This window comes from Choloepus didactylus, chromosome 19 (genome assembly GCF_015220235.1).
Source record: "Choloepus didactylus isolate mChoDid1 chromosome 19, mChoDid1.pri, whole genome shotgun sequence".
Taxonomy (NCBI): Eukaryota; Metazoa; Chordata; class Mammalia; order Pilosa; family Megalonychidae; genus Choloepus; species Choloepus didactylus.
The window spans coordinates 24,369,902-24,383,155 of record NC_051325.1 but is presented as its reverse complement, the minus strand read 5'-3'; the positions used below and the strand labels follow the sequence as shown (position 1 = coordinate 24,383,155).

Genomic DNA, 13,254 nt, shown 5'->3' with positions numbered 1-13,254 from the left:
ATGAAATTAAAACCCAGGTCTATGTGATTCCAGAGAGTGAATTCTTTTACACAGTGCTTAACTTCCCTTCCACCAGCAGCGTCTACAATATTCATTTTTTTCTTTGAGTACCTCACAAAAAGCAAAATGATCCAAGAAAACAAAGCAGCTCATTCTAAACAGATTGAGATTCCGCTCACATTGAGTCTTGCATCTAAATGCGGTCCTTCCTGAACTTAGCGCAGCTTCACTTAGAGTTTAGCTTTTAGAGGATTTTACATTCTATAGCTCATTTTATCCTCATAACCACCCTGGAAGTAGAGGGGCTAAGATGGGGAAACCAAGGCACACAGCAGATGCCTCTAGAGCTATAGGACTACAAAGATGGGTCTAGAATTCAAAATTACTGACTCCCAGATCTCTTCCCTCTTAACCAAATGGGCTCTCACACTGAGAGGCACAGTGAGAAGCTATGCATTTGTCTTATCCTTAGTGCTTGGGGCAAAGTGGAGGCTCAGTAAATGTTTATTAAATGAAGGAATGGATGAATGAATAAAATAATGAATAAATGAGTGAGTGGGCAAGCAAGCAAGTGAACAAACCAACCTACTAACTACCCAACTTTATTTGGCATCTGAACTCTTATTTTAAATATGGGGAAACAACCTAAAATGCCAGTTGACTCATCCAAGGTCTCACGGCTAGCTGGTGGTCCAGCTAAGAGCACGGCCCAACATTCCTGACTCCCAGATCAGTGTTCTCTCCTTCTGATCTCCCAAGTTGGGGCAACCTAAAAACTCTTACTCCTTCAAATTAGGTCTATGAATCATCCCAGTGCTGAAACATTCTGCACCAAATTGTACCAACATGAAATTATACCAGCAGGGCTGTGTATGGAATCGGTGGTCATAATAGAGGAGATCAAGAAAGTGTAGACCAAGGAGAAATGGACTGACCAAAAGGAAATCACTGCCCATCAATTGTCTAAAAAAATGGAACAAGGAGCCTATGTTTGGCCTCGAGTTGAGTCCTCAGAGGAGAGAACACTCTTGGAGATGCAACCTGTCCTCACCAGAATTTGCGTTGTCACATCATACGCCTGCATAAGCAAGCCATCTGCTCTTTTCTTAATTTCCTGTTAATAAGCAATGGCTTATTAAGAAAAAAATTTAATGGCTTTGTGGTCTAGAATCTTGCTACTCAATACATACTCTTTCACCATCAGCTGCGTCCTCACCTGGGAGCTTGTTGGAAATGCAGAATCTCGGGCTCTGCCCCAGTCCTACTAAATCAGGATCTGAATTTTAACAAGACCCGCAAGGGGTTCATTGCACATTAAAGTTTGAGAAGTAGTGGTCTAGAAGCTTCTGACTGTAGTTGGTCATGCCAATATTTTTTAGTCTGCCTAGATATCCTGCTATCAATGCATTTTCTGAATGTATATCTTTTATAGGCACTTCTGTGATGCTTACTATCAGCCAGGCACCATTCTAGCCCAGTGCACATATTAATTCATTTCATTCACATAACAACCCCAGTGCAGTGCAGGTTACTCTTATCCCTATATTAAAATGAGAGAACTGAGGCATAGAGCAATTAAGATACTTGCCCAAGTTCCCAAAGCTAGGAAATGAAATCAGTAGGCTCCTGGCCCAGGCCACTGGCTCCAGAGTCTGTACTGTCCAGACTGAAGTCGTTCTATGCCTTCTTCTGCAAACTACATCCTGACTTTGCAACTCAAACCTATCACCGTGTGTTCAAAAGTGAATGGCTTTTGTATCCAGGAGACTTAACTGCACACATTCCGTGAAGAGGTGAGTGTGTAAAAGCTCACAGTAATCACTTTCAGTGCTTTGTTTTACATTTTAGAAGCACTGTGGGAATTTAATTGTTCAAATACTGCTTTATTAAAACAAAACAAAATAAAACAAAACAAACAACAACAACAACAAAAAATGCTGTTGACCTCCACTAACATCTCTCTGTCTCTTTCTTAAAGGTCAGGGAAAAATAAATGGGGTTATGGAAGATGTCTTATTTGAGAACTTATTCTGGGGTCCACCATGAGCTTTACATGAAAAACTAATTAATCTGAACTATAAGCTAAGCTATTTTATACTTATTAACAGTCACCTGGTCAAATGGAAGGTCTTTACTTAACTAACTAAAATTCTGAGATTTGATGATTCCTAAATAAGAGGATGAGAGTTTCTCTGCTCCTTCTCCCCTGCCCACCAACTCCTACTCTGCAACTCTCCCAGATAGCTCAGGGGGTGTTTGGTTTATTTGGATAATAAGGAGTGACATGGGGAGCTCCTTTTAAAGACTTCTGCACAAAAGAACCAAAGTAAAAGCTTTGGGAGGAATATTTTCTCACACTGTATCATTGTGCAGAATTTTAAACTTCAGAATAAAGAACGCTAATTTCTCCTCAGTCAACCCCTTTTCTAAATTTTGCAGAACTTCTTTCTAGAGAGAAAATGTGAGTTGTGTGTTTCTCCACCTTCATGGAGCCATGCTTTCTTTTGAGAAATGTAAAAATATCCCCCCTCAAGATTCTTTCCTATCTTCCTAGTTGTGCATCCTTCCCCACTTTACATGGAGGGTTTCTGATATCTTGTGCCAGAGGAGAAGATTTAATGTAGTCTAGAAGACTTTGAAAGATTGCCTTTCTGTGGTTGGTGTTATAAAACAATCAGCATTTTTAGTTTCCAAATGTCAAATCAATCATATCAAGTATGTCCAAATTCCATGCCAAGCTGCCTCCCCACCCCTGCTCTCTGTAGATTGTTCTCCACCCCCCACCCCCACTCCTGCCACCCCTCTTGAGAGAATCACAGGTTGCCCCTCCTCCAAGTCCCTCTCCAGCCCCTCAGTGCACTTGATAGGTTCCCCCCTTTTTTCCTTTTGTCCTTCCTCATTTTCCATTTCTAGGGCTAATCGTCACCTTACTGATATCTCTTTCTCTCTTTTCTCTCTCTAACTCCTTTTCAACTTTGCTACCATTATTGGGATGTAGAGTAAAGATGCTGGTATCAGGACTTTGGTTATGTTGGATGAACAAGGAGGTAAGTTCAGATTTCTTCAAGTAAGAACAATTCCCCATCCAAATGAAGTGCGTTGTTTATTATGTGTGCATATGCAGCTGGTCATTTGGACATGTGTTACTTATGTAAGTGTGGAATTTCTACAATTCTTAACTCGTGCTCTTTTCCTTCCTCTGTTGCAAAGACTGATAAATGCACAGAAATGTTGAAGGCTTCTTCGTAATTGAATGTAAGGTTCTACTATCTGATCCTATTGTAGATTTTTGAAAGCAACAGCCACTTGTTTGTAATTTTAAAAAAAGATAGTATTTTGAACAGTGAGAATTCTCTTTATTATTCTTACCCCTAGTCCTTCCCATAAATTTGATTTCCTTCTATAATAACTCCTAGGTTGAATGGAAGAATATTATATCATCTCATTCATTTCTTTTGGCCATCCTAATTTAATTCTCAGCAGTTTAGATTTCTATCTCAATATGGGTATACTTTAAATAACTGGAAGGTATTTTTAACAGGATACGAGCAGAGGGGAATTATTTGGAAAATGGAAAATTGAACCAATTGAAATAGCGTGACTTTTAAAAATTATTATGGAAATGCTAGAAACACTGAAAATCAGAGGGCCAGCATTTTAGTGTGGCACCTCTATACTCTAAAGTGGAACCCTGGAAGGGTAATATCATAATTTTCTTTCTCTCAACACATCTAGCCATATGGTCAGGTTTTACATAATTCTAGACACAAGTTAGTTACTGATTCATTCTTAGTTTTTATCATAATAAACAGAACTTTTGAGAAAAAATGTTCCCTATATTCATATTTTTGTGAAAACATGAAATTCTTCAGAACTCTGAGGGGTTTTTAATGTCAAAGATAAAAATGTAAAACTTATTCACAGCATAAACAAGTTCAAACATAAACCTCAAAATGGGGGGAAAGTTGCTCTACGGTTAACAGACATGGGGCACTTTTCCTTAAAATACAGAGAGCCCTTACCTACCGTCAAGGAAAAGGGCAACAACCCCAAAAAAGAAAAATGGACACAGGCTATAATCGTCAGTTTGCAAATAAACTTATGAAAACCATGCTTAAATACAACTCTTTATGTAGCAGATGGGCAGAAAGTTTTAAAAATTGAAAATAACCGGTGCTGGTGAATGTGTGGTAAGCATGAACTCTCGTTCTGCAGATAAGCGTTGAGACTCATGCAAATGTTTTAAAGAGTAATTTGATAATATCTTCCAATTTTGAAGTCCACACATCTTTGACTAAGACACTCCACTTCTAGAATTTTCCAATGCAGATATACATTTACAGTTGTATGAAGAAAAATGTGCGTGTCTTACCTATAATAGTGTAAAACTGGAAACCACCTTAATGTCTGTCAGCAGGGAGACCAAAGCAATTATGGTATGGCCCTAAAGGGATTATTCCGCAACAATACAATAAATGAGGTAAATCTTTATTTATTGGCTTCTGGGGAGTTGGGGTAGAAGCAAGAAGGGACTGAAAGAAGATCGGCCTGTTTGGGTGCTCTGGGAAGCAAATGTCAAGAAGGAACTAAAAGTGCCAGAGATTTATTGGGGAGATGTCTGTGAGGGATCAAGGGGAGAGAGAGCAGGAGGCGGCAGGGAAAGCCTTCAGACCCGAAGCAGGACTAACACCTGTGAAAGGAGGGGGTGAGGAAGGAGGAGCAGGTGGGAAAAGTCTCAGATGGCAGAACAGCGCTGAGAAAGTCTCAGCCAGGCTGACTGGAAACCTGGAGCAGTGGCTGCCTGTTAGAGGAGTCCCCACGTTGGGCAGAAATGCATGGATTCTAGCACCCCCATGGTGCTCAGACGTTGGCTAAAAGCCCCCTGGGGAGAGCGTGATGTGTGGTACATCCCACAGTGGAGCAGCTGTAGGCACCCATCACTAAGCTTCTCATAGCACGTTCCTGCTTGACGGGACATCTGAAGGGCACACCTTGTGTCCGCCATGTCAGGGCTTTTATTTTTACCTTATTTATTGGTACTGAAACTTTTCAATAAATATACACCAATCAATTAAAAAACAAAAGGCAAAAAAAAGTTTTAAAAAAACAAGTGAACATATAGACCTCAACCCTTCCCCCCATTTAAAAAATAGAAATAGAAAAATTGGTCAAAATTGTTATTAAATTTGATTTTATGAAATATTTAATTTATTAATTAAATTTCATTTTCTTGAAATAAAATCGCAGATTTCATAAAAATTTATAATTAAAAAATGGGGTTTAGTAGAGTTGTATTTTGAAGGCTTTACAAAAGCTGTGGCAGTCAGCATAATTGCCAGGAAGAATTTGCTAAAATTATAAGACCTGATGGCTTGATCTGTGTAACAGTTTTCCAGGCTTTGAAACTCAGGATACATCAAATCATTGCTTTTTTTTTAAAAAAAAAAAAAGCAGATACCAATATAGAAGACTTGTACCTCATTTCCAGAGCAAAATTGATACACATACACTCAAATAGTCAACAGATCCGCCTTATTACCTCTTTTAGTTAATAATTTGCACGAGCATTGCAACAGGTGGAGAGATTTGAGAAAAGTTCAGGATAATCCTTTTTCTCCTCCTAACAATAGAGCATTGTCATAGAGACGTGGAAAATAATATATATAAACCTGGAACAAAAAAGGGAGAAAGTGAACAGCACATTTACCTGGGCTGCAAATTTAATTGCTACTTCTCTGAAAGAAATCTAGAGATACAACTTGGCTAAATCCTCACACAGGTGCAAAAATATATTATTCTTAAGAACAAATGCTTCCTGGGAGCCTCTGTATACTATTCTCTGAGAAATAAAGCAGAGCAGAATGTCTGTTCACCAAATTTCCCCACCAGATAATGTTCTCAGCTATAGCATTTCAACTGTGGCAACACCACAGTAAATGCTGAATTTCTTGGTTAACTGTACTTCCTAAGATAACTGGGTTTTATAGTGAATAGATAGATACTGATGAGATATGTGCAACTGTAAAACCTCCCAAAGTGGGAGGTTTCTGCCTGGTCTTAAATGATGCCCATTCCATTTATATTATAATAGATTAGGACCTTTTAAAGTGGCAGCTGAGTATAAGTCAACAACTATCTTGCCATGCCATCATAAATGCATTTTAATTCTGCTAAGCCATGTTTAGTTGTTTAGATCAGCAACTGCTTCAAAATGTCTCTTCGGTTATGCTCTACTAATTTAGACTATGTTTGAATCCTCAAAAGTATTGACTATTTCTACCCAGCAGCTGCACAGGAGTCTCAAGAAACAACCATCCTTCTAAAGAACCATTTCAACCACGTTGGCTCAGGCCAGACCATTCCAGGTTGCCCAACTAAACAACTGCACTCAAAACTTCCTTATGGGATGCTTGTTTTATACCCAGGTGCCAGGAGGCACCAAGTAGCACTGAGGATGAGATGTCTCTGGAGTTGCACTGAGCCCTGGACTTTATTTCCCTAGACAATGTGTCTCCAAGAGAAATCCCCTTGTTATGTATCTTGGCATTAATGTGGAAAGATTTAACCTTTCACTTCTGTATTCCTTGTTCCTTTCCTTGGTTTTTACTGAGTCACATATTTGCCTTGATGCTGAAGACTTGGTTCTTGGAAAACTCTACCTCCAAACTGCCTGGCAGAGTAAAAGCCAAGTAAAACCCCATCCAGACAGCTAGCTGACTTTCTTAAAAAGCTCATGGCACCACATGGAGGCATTTGAGGAAACAAACCTCTTGGTAAAGTCTACTCAACTATATCTGTTTGTAGTGGCTAAGGCTGCACTGCCCGAAACAGGAGCCACTAACCACGTGTGGCTGTTTTTAATTTATTTAAGTGAATTTCTATATGTTCATCAATGCTAAGGAAAAGAAAAACTATGTGGGCAGTGTCTTATAACTGGATATACTCGTAAAGGCTTGCACACTGGACCAGTGGCACTGGTGTCTTGTCATTGTTCTATTGTTTTGTAATTTTTTAAACCAGGTTGATGATTCTAAAGGCCACATGTTGTCTTAATAAGAGTGATAGAAGGGATGTTTAAAGTTAAATCCCCGAGTGCCATAGTCCCATTGGTGGATCTATCACAAGCAACTAGTCATCCAAATGTGGAAAGAGAAAATTCAAGCTCTTGCCCCAACGTGTAGTGTTCTCTACTTGGAAGACCTTTCCCAATCCAAAATGTTCTTCTTCTCCTAGACTCCAAGAATAGATTAAAAACAGTGAGAAAGCAAGCTTAGAGACCTAAGAAGCAGTCACCCGGGGACAGTGCACTGCATCAGCCTCAGAGATTTGCTGTCCTCCAAATGGGACAAGGACATTGGTTGCTTTCAGTCATTTCCTGAGAAATGACTTCCCAGAAGTCCAATATGCCAAACTCAGCTGCAAACCTACCTCAGTACACTCTAAGAATTAATATTGTTGTTAGAATATCTATAACAAAATGGTACCAAGATATTCTTTTAATTAATTGTACTGTCAGTAATTGTGTATAAAGCATTCAACTGGTATTGGTATGTATAAAACAGTTTTCTGAATCAACTTTTTGGAAGGGGTGACAGAATTTTCTCCTTTAGCTATGATCTTTGCCAGACAAGCTACCAAGCCATGGCAGAACCCAGCACTAGGAAATACGGATTTGGGCCTGCCTGTTTATCTTTTAATTTGAATTTGCTAGTTCAGAGGTCCAACACTTATCGACTAATTCACATCTCTGAAGTCACAGTGGATGGAGTCCCTGAAATGTTGTCAGAGTTAACATTTTGGCTGAAATAATATGAACTTGCTTTGTAACTCAAGAGAAACCCCTCAGAAGGAAAAATAACTGATTATACATCCTCACTCCACATTGGGCTTATGTCAGTTTTTGTTAGTTGAGTCCAGCAGACTTTTCTCTGAGCCCAACTGGTACTCTGAGTCCATCTCAACACAGAACTCCAAGAAGCCAATAGCATTTATTTGGTTGGGATTTGGCATCCCTATTTCTATCCTTATAATGGTTGTTCATCAGACGATGTTGAGTTCCAGTTCCCCCCATCCTTCCTTTCACTGGAGCAGTTAATTTGACTTACAAACTAATTTATTGCATTCTTTAAAGGTCACTGGAGTGAAGTTGTCAGAAAAGTTAAAAAACAAAACAAAAAAAAAAAAAAACAACTTTTTGATCTTTCTGGAATGTGAAGAATTGCCCTCCTTTTTTTTTTCTTTTTTCTTTTAGCCCTTTTAAGGATTTTCTTAAAGACTTCACTGTACCTGTATTTACTCAGCAGAAATTCACCAGCATTACGCTGTCATTTCCTCTAGCTATCTAATGTTAGATAAATGCTCTGAAAATTTTATTTCCACCATTTATTTGAATAGTCTAGCAGAGAGAGCAAATTCCTAATAAGCTGAATTCTGTTCTTCAGCCCTCCAAAAGTGGGCACAATAAGTTCTTACTTTCTAAATTAACAGTGTCCCCAGTTTGGATCACTGGAACCCATCTTTGTTTTTCAGAATGACAGTTTCCACTGGTACAATTTAATGTGAAATTGCTTTTAAGTGATTATTTATGCCCTTAGGCTGGAAACTTATTAATCAGTTTTATTCTAATCAAGCCTTTATTCCTGGAGGCCTAGGCATGCGTGTATGAAAATATAAATGAAAGAAGGGATGGAAATGTAATTAGGTTTTGTAATTGGACAACCAAGACATCCTATTGTTGCTTTCCTTTAATGGTCTTAAAAACTATTTTAAAAATCCCTTCAGTGAACTTGTAGTTACCTCTATTTGGTGACACAACTTTTGAAAAATTAATCGAGTTAGTGTATATAACCCTGGTAACCTAGAAGTATAATTTGTTTTTGTGACTGGATCTATGCCTTAGATCTACTAAGGTGAACTTTGCTGGCAACGATGACATGGTACCATTCTGTGTCCCAATCCGTCCCACTTTCTCCAAAGAGAGTCAGGCCACTGAGGTTTGTATCTAGCCTGCCCCCCATTACAGAGAAATGAAATGCCTTCCAAAGCTCTCATAGCAAGTCATAGGATGAGGAAGGAATGAAAATGTTGCAGTAAGTATAACATTGCTGTGTTAATGTGGCTTTATTGGCAGCGTCTATGATTAAGTATTCTCAACCAAGAGCTGATCATGGGCTACTTTTGGCTAGACGTCACCACTAGGGGAAGAAAAGAGATCTGACTGCTTGCTGTGTATTGCTACTGTTATTGTTGTTTTCCCCAAAGAAAAAATGGATTCTACTTTCTACCCTTGCCTGGTTGAGTATGCTTAAAAACCAAAAGATAAGGATATTTTAAAGTTGAAGCAGGTACTTTTCCCAGTAGCATGAAATCTGAATGCCTAAGAAATGAACACCCTGTTTTTCTTTCCCTTGGGTTTCATTGATGTCTGAGTAAGTGGATATGCTATGCTGTGTTCCTGGACACTCAGAATCAAACAGGCTTACCTACCCCATCCCATCACGTTTGAATTACAAACTATTTTGAGCATCGCTTTTGTTCATTTCCTTCCACCCCCATGCCAGCACAGGGCAGAGGCAGCGGTCTGCAGCAATGCATCCTCTCGGACAATGCATTGTAATATCTCGCTTTCTCTTTCAACTTCTGTTTCACATAGTCATTTCTCATTTTCTGTTGGAAACCCCCCAAAAATTCATTCCACACTGTCATCCCTTTGTCCTAACCAGAACAACTCGATCGTGTCGAAGAAGGCATGAACCATATCAACCAAGACATGAAGGAGGCCGAGAAAAATTTAAAAGATTTAGGGAAATGCTGTGGCCTTTTCATATGTCCTTGTAACAAGTAGGTACTGGGTACCAGCTCTAATCTGTGGCGTCCAGTTTTCTTTCTTTCTTTCTTTCCTTTTTTTTTTTTTTTTTCTTTTTTTAATGTCAAAGTGAATGTCTGAAGTTTTGTCTTTTTTTCTTTGTCCTTTTCCATCTGCTTCATTCTGTGGGGATAAATTACTTGTGTTTAATCAGAACAACTGGAACGCATTGAGGAAGGGATGGACCAAATCAATAAGGACATGAAAGAAGCAGAAAAGAATTTGACGGACCTAGGAAAATTCTGCGGGCTTTGTGTGTGTCCCTGTAACAAGTAGGTGCTGCCTGCCTGCCTGAAGCTTTGGTTTCCCAAGGCCCATCTCTCCAAGCCTTGACAAGCTCATTCCTGCCGGACACTTACTTAGGCAGGATGAGCACGTGGCATGCAGGAGAGATCGATTCCGTCTCCAGTGCATTCATCTCATAGCATAGATGATATTAGTGGGAGTTACTGTTGATGCATTAAAAATCAGGCATACTACAGTGAAAGCTTCACTGTCAGCAACTTTTATTGATGAACGTTTCAACATTTTCTGGAAAGTGTACCTCGAGACAGAGCCCAGCCTCAAGAGAAAGGTGCCCAGGGAACGTTAGTTTCCCCTACCCCAAGAGTGAAAATTACAGATTTAGAAAAGGCTGGGGGTGAGTTTGGAAGACGAGAAACAAAAGAGACAGGTAATTTGGCCCAAGCAAACATTTCTGTAAGTTAGAGAGTATGCTATAGATTCTTCTTTCTCCTGTGAGACAACTGCCAAATCTGGGTGGTAGTTAGGCTGCAGATGCTGTAGCTGCACCCAAGGCAGGGCTGCTGAGCCCTTCAGCAAGACGTGCTCAAGCTATACCCAAATCGGACCCATCCATCACAAATTCTTCCTCTTGGAAGATCTAGCTGTACACTGGCCGAAATGTTGAAATGTGTAGATTTTGCATGCACAACATCACAAAACATTCAACTGTTCTCAAGGTTCTGCAATGCTTTTTTTTTTTGGAATGTAGCAGAAACTGTGACATGTGGTTATAAAAGTTTGCAACAGAAGGAACCTGAAACTGAGGGTTCTGGAAGGTAGTCTCATTTGACTAGCAATGAAAACAAATGCATGAGCAGATTGTCCCACATGCATTTGGAAAATTAAACCCTTTACCCGATCTCCCTCACCCCTCCCACATCTCATTTTTCAAACAAGCCTTTTTCCTAAAGCTTTCCTGATCCCAGCTTTTAGAATAGAAATTAATGTCATTTCTAGCTGATTATATGACCATTCACATCCTTTAAACTTTGAGGCTGACTTAAAATCCCACTTCCTATTTAGGAGGGGGAGGGGCTCAATTTACAAATACACTCTTTTTGAAAAAGAATGATTTACAGTAAAACCTGATTAACTGGAATCTAGCTTACTGGAACCCTCAACTGTGTTTATACTTTTGCTCCCTTCCAAATACACAAAGAAAAAAAAAATCACGTTAGAGATTTTAAGTGTTTTTACTTCCGGGGCAATCTAGTTAGTACATATTGTCCCACTCAGTCTACATCCTTCTACAGTTTCCACATCTAAGAGGAGTGAACAGTACAAGTGGATCTTCAGAGAAAGGCCGTCAGGCACCCCAGAAGAAACTATAACCAAGGAAAGATGCAATTATGTCCACTAAGAGTCCAACAAAGATACTCAGCAATCACCCTTGAAACAAAATTTATCTTCCATGACCCACTGTTAACTAAGAAAGTAGTAAAATTCACCAGAATGGCCCATTGCTCCTGCATTCCAGTTAGTCAAGATTTGACTGTTTATCCTTTTGAGTGACATTTTGCCCCCAGGTGAGATTTCCATCGGCTTTGTGATGAATTTTGTGATACGTCTCCCCCACCCCACCCCGATGGAGTCTAATGTTCTGATGAAATGATGGCCCCTGCAAATCCACAGATTAGTTGGCACTAAGTTCTTAATGCATAAGAGACCCTAACGGAGCTTCAAAGCTTGACTGCAGTGTTCCCTACCGTGTGTAAATAATGCTTTAAAAACCATGTGTCACAATGCAGAGGCTGGTGGTGCCCTGGACTAGCAGGGGCCTTCGCCCTGTCTCGGCATGTTTCGAAGGACTATGGTAGATGTACGGCAGCTCTGTGAGTCTATGTGCAGCGTTGTGGGTGCAGTGATTTGCCTTCTCTTAGAAACGCATACTTTTCCTCTCCCTTTGATTTGCCAAAGATGGTATATAAGACATTTTACATAGCAGAAAACATCACAAAGTCCATATAACTTCTCTTAAGCTAAGGAAGAAGGGGATGGGGAATTGGGGGAAAAAAAAACAAAAACAAAACACCAGAATCAGACTCCAAGCTCTATTAAACTAGTGTTTGGATCCTGTGCTCTGAGTGGACCCCTGGCCCTTTGAGCAGTAAGTCCTGACTGCTTTAAGGGTTGTGGAATTATACACTAGTTTATGGGAGTTGCTGAAATTCCATTTGTACAATTTTCCAATCTGTCTCCAGGTTTGCCTGGCCCCCAGTCTTCGGTATTAGAATCAGTTTTAATAGATAGCTATGGTCCTCTATTGAAAGAAAAATAAAAGTCAAATTCTGGTGTCTTCTAATAGAAAATGTGATAATGGGACCAAAGGAATTTCCGTTGCTTTTGGACTAAAAAGCGTGTGGTTTCTACTATGCAAAGAACCTAAAAAACATCTTTGATTGCTTTAGATTCCAACACACCCACCAAAATATGCTGCACACGTTTCTATTGGGCACAAAAGGTATGCCTGGATTTTAAGTCTCTCCAAGGCAGCTCAGCAAAATACAGCCCATGGAGACCACATCAGCTCCAAACCCCTCTCCCCCTGCCAGAACCCCAGGATAGTTGGAAGTAGGAAGTTGTAAACACTCCCACCCCGCCCCTCAGCCTGACAAAGAAGCTATTTAACCTGCGTTTCAAATCTTCATGAAGGCTATTACTGTCCTGCTAGTGCCTTTCGAGAATGGTCAACTTCTGGAGTAGTTTGGCTTTAATGAGAATGCTTCACTTTCTACTCATGCCTGTAGCTGGTGCATGAAGAAGACATAGAGGGATTTCCCTTTCCGGTGCTAGATGGCTTGTTCTCTCTTCTATTTTCCTGCATTCATTTCACTACGCCTCTTTTACTTTTTGTCTCTGTGGACAAAGGTTTGTACATCAACTCTGGATGTATGGTGACTGTGTGGAAGTACCGATATATCATCCAATTCAAATCACTCTAGAAGAAACTCAAAGACCATTACCCTTGGCCAACCACCAATCCTTTATGTCCTTCATGCAGAGTTGGAAATGTTCGTTCCACACATGCATTGGAAAAAACCCAACATTTAAACAGGCAGTCTTTGCATGATGGTGTATAAAAACTTGGTCGAGTATGTTTTTCC

At 39.8% G+C, this 13,254-nt stretch overlaps 1 protein-coding gene across 2 annotated transcripts in view; it reads left to right on the top strand.

Annotated features, from left to right (window-relative positions):
- SNAP25 (synaptosome associated protein 25) overlaps nt 1-13,254 on the top strand; it is a 90,228-nt gene that overhangs the window by 63,737 nt on the left and 13,237 nt on the right. Inside the window, exons 4-5 of one of the 2 annotated variants that reach the window (XM_037811598.1) lie at nt 2,999-3,047; nt 10,020-10,137. In XM_037811598.1, the coding sequence (XP_037667526.1) occupies nt 2,999-3,047; nt 10,020-10,137 (167 nt within the window). Of the gene's footprint in view, nt 1-2,998; nt 3,048-9,722; nt 9,841-10,019; nt 10,138-13,254 lie in introns of both variants that reach the window. The other variant, XM_037811599.1, reaches the window with a different exon arrangement.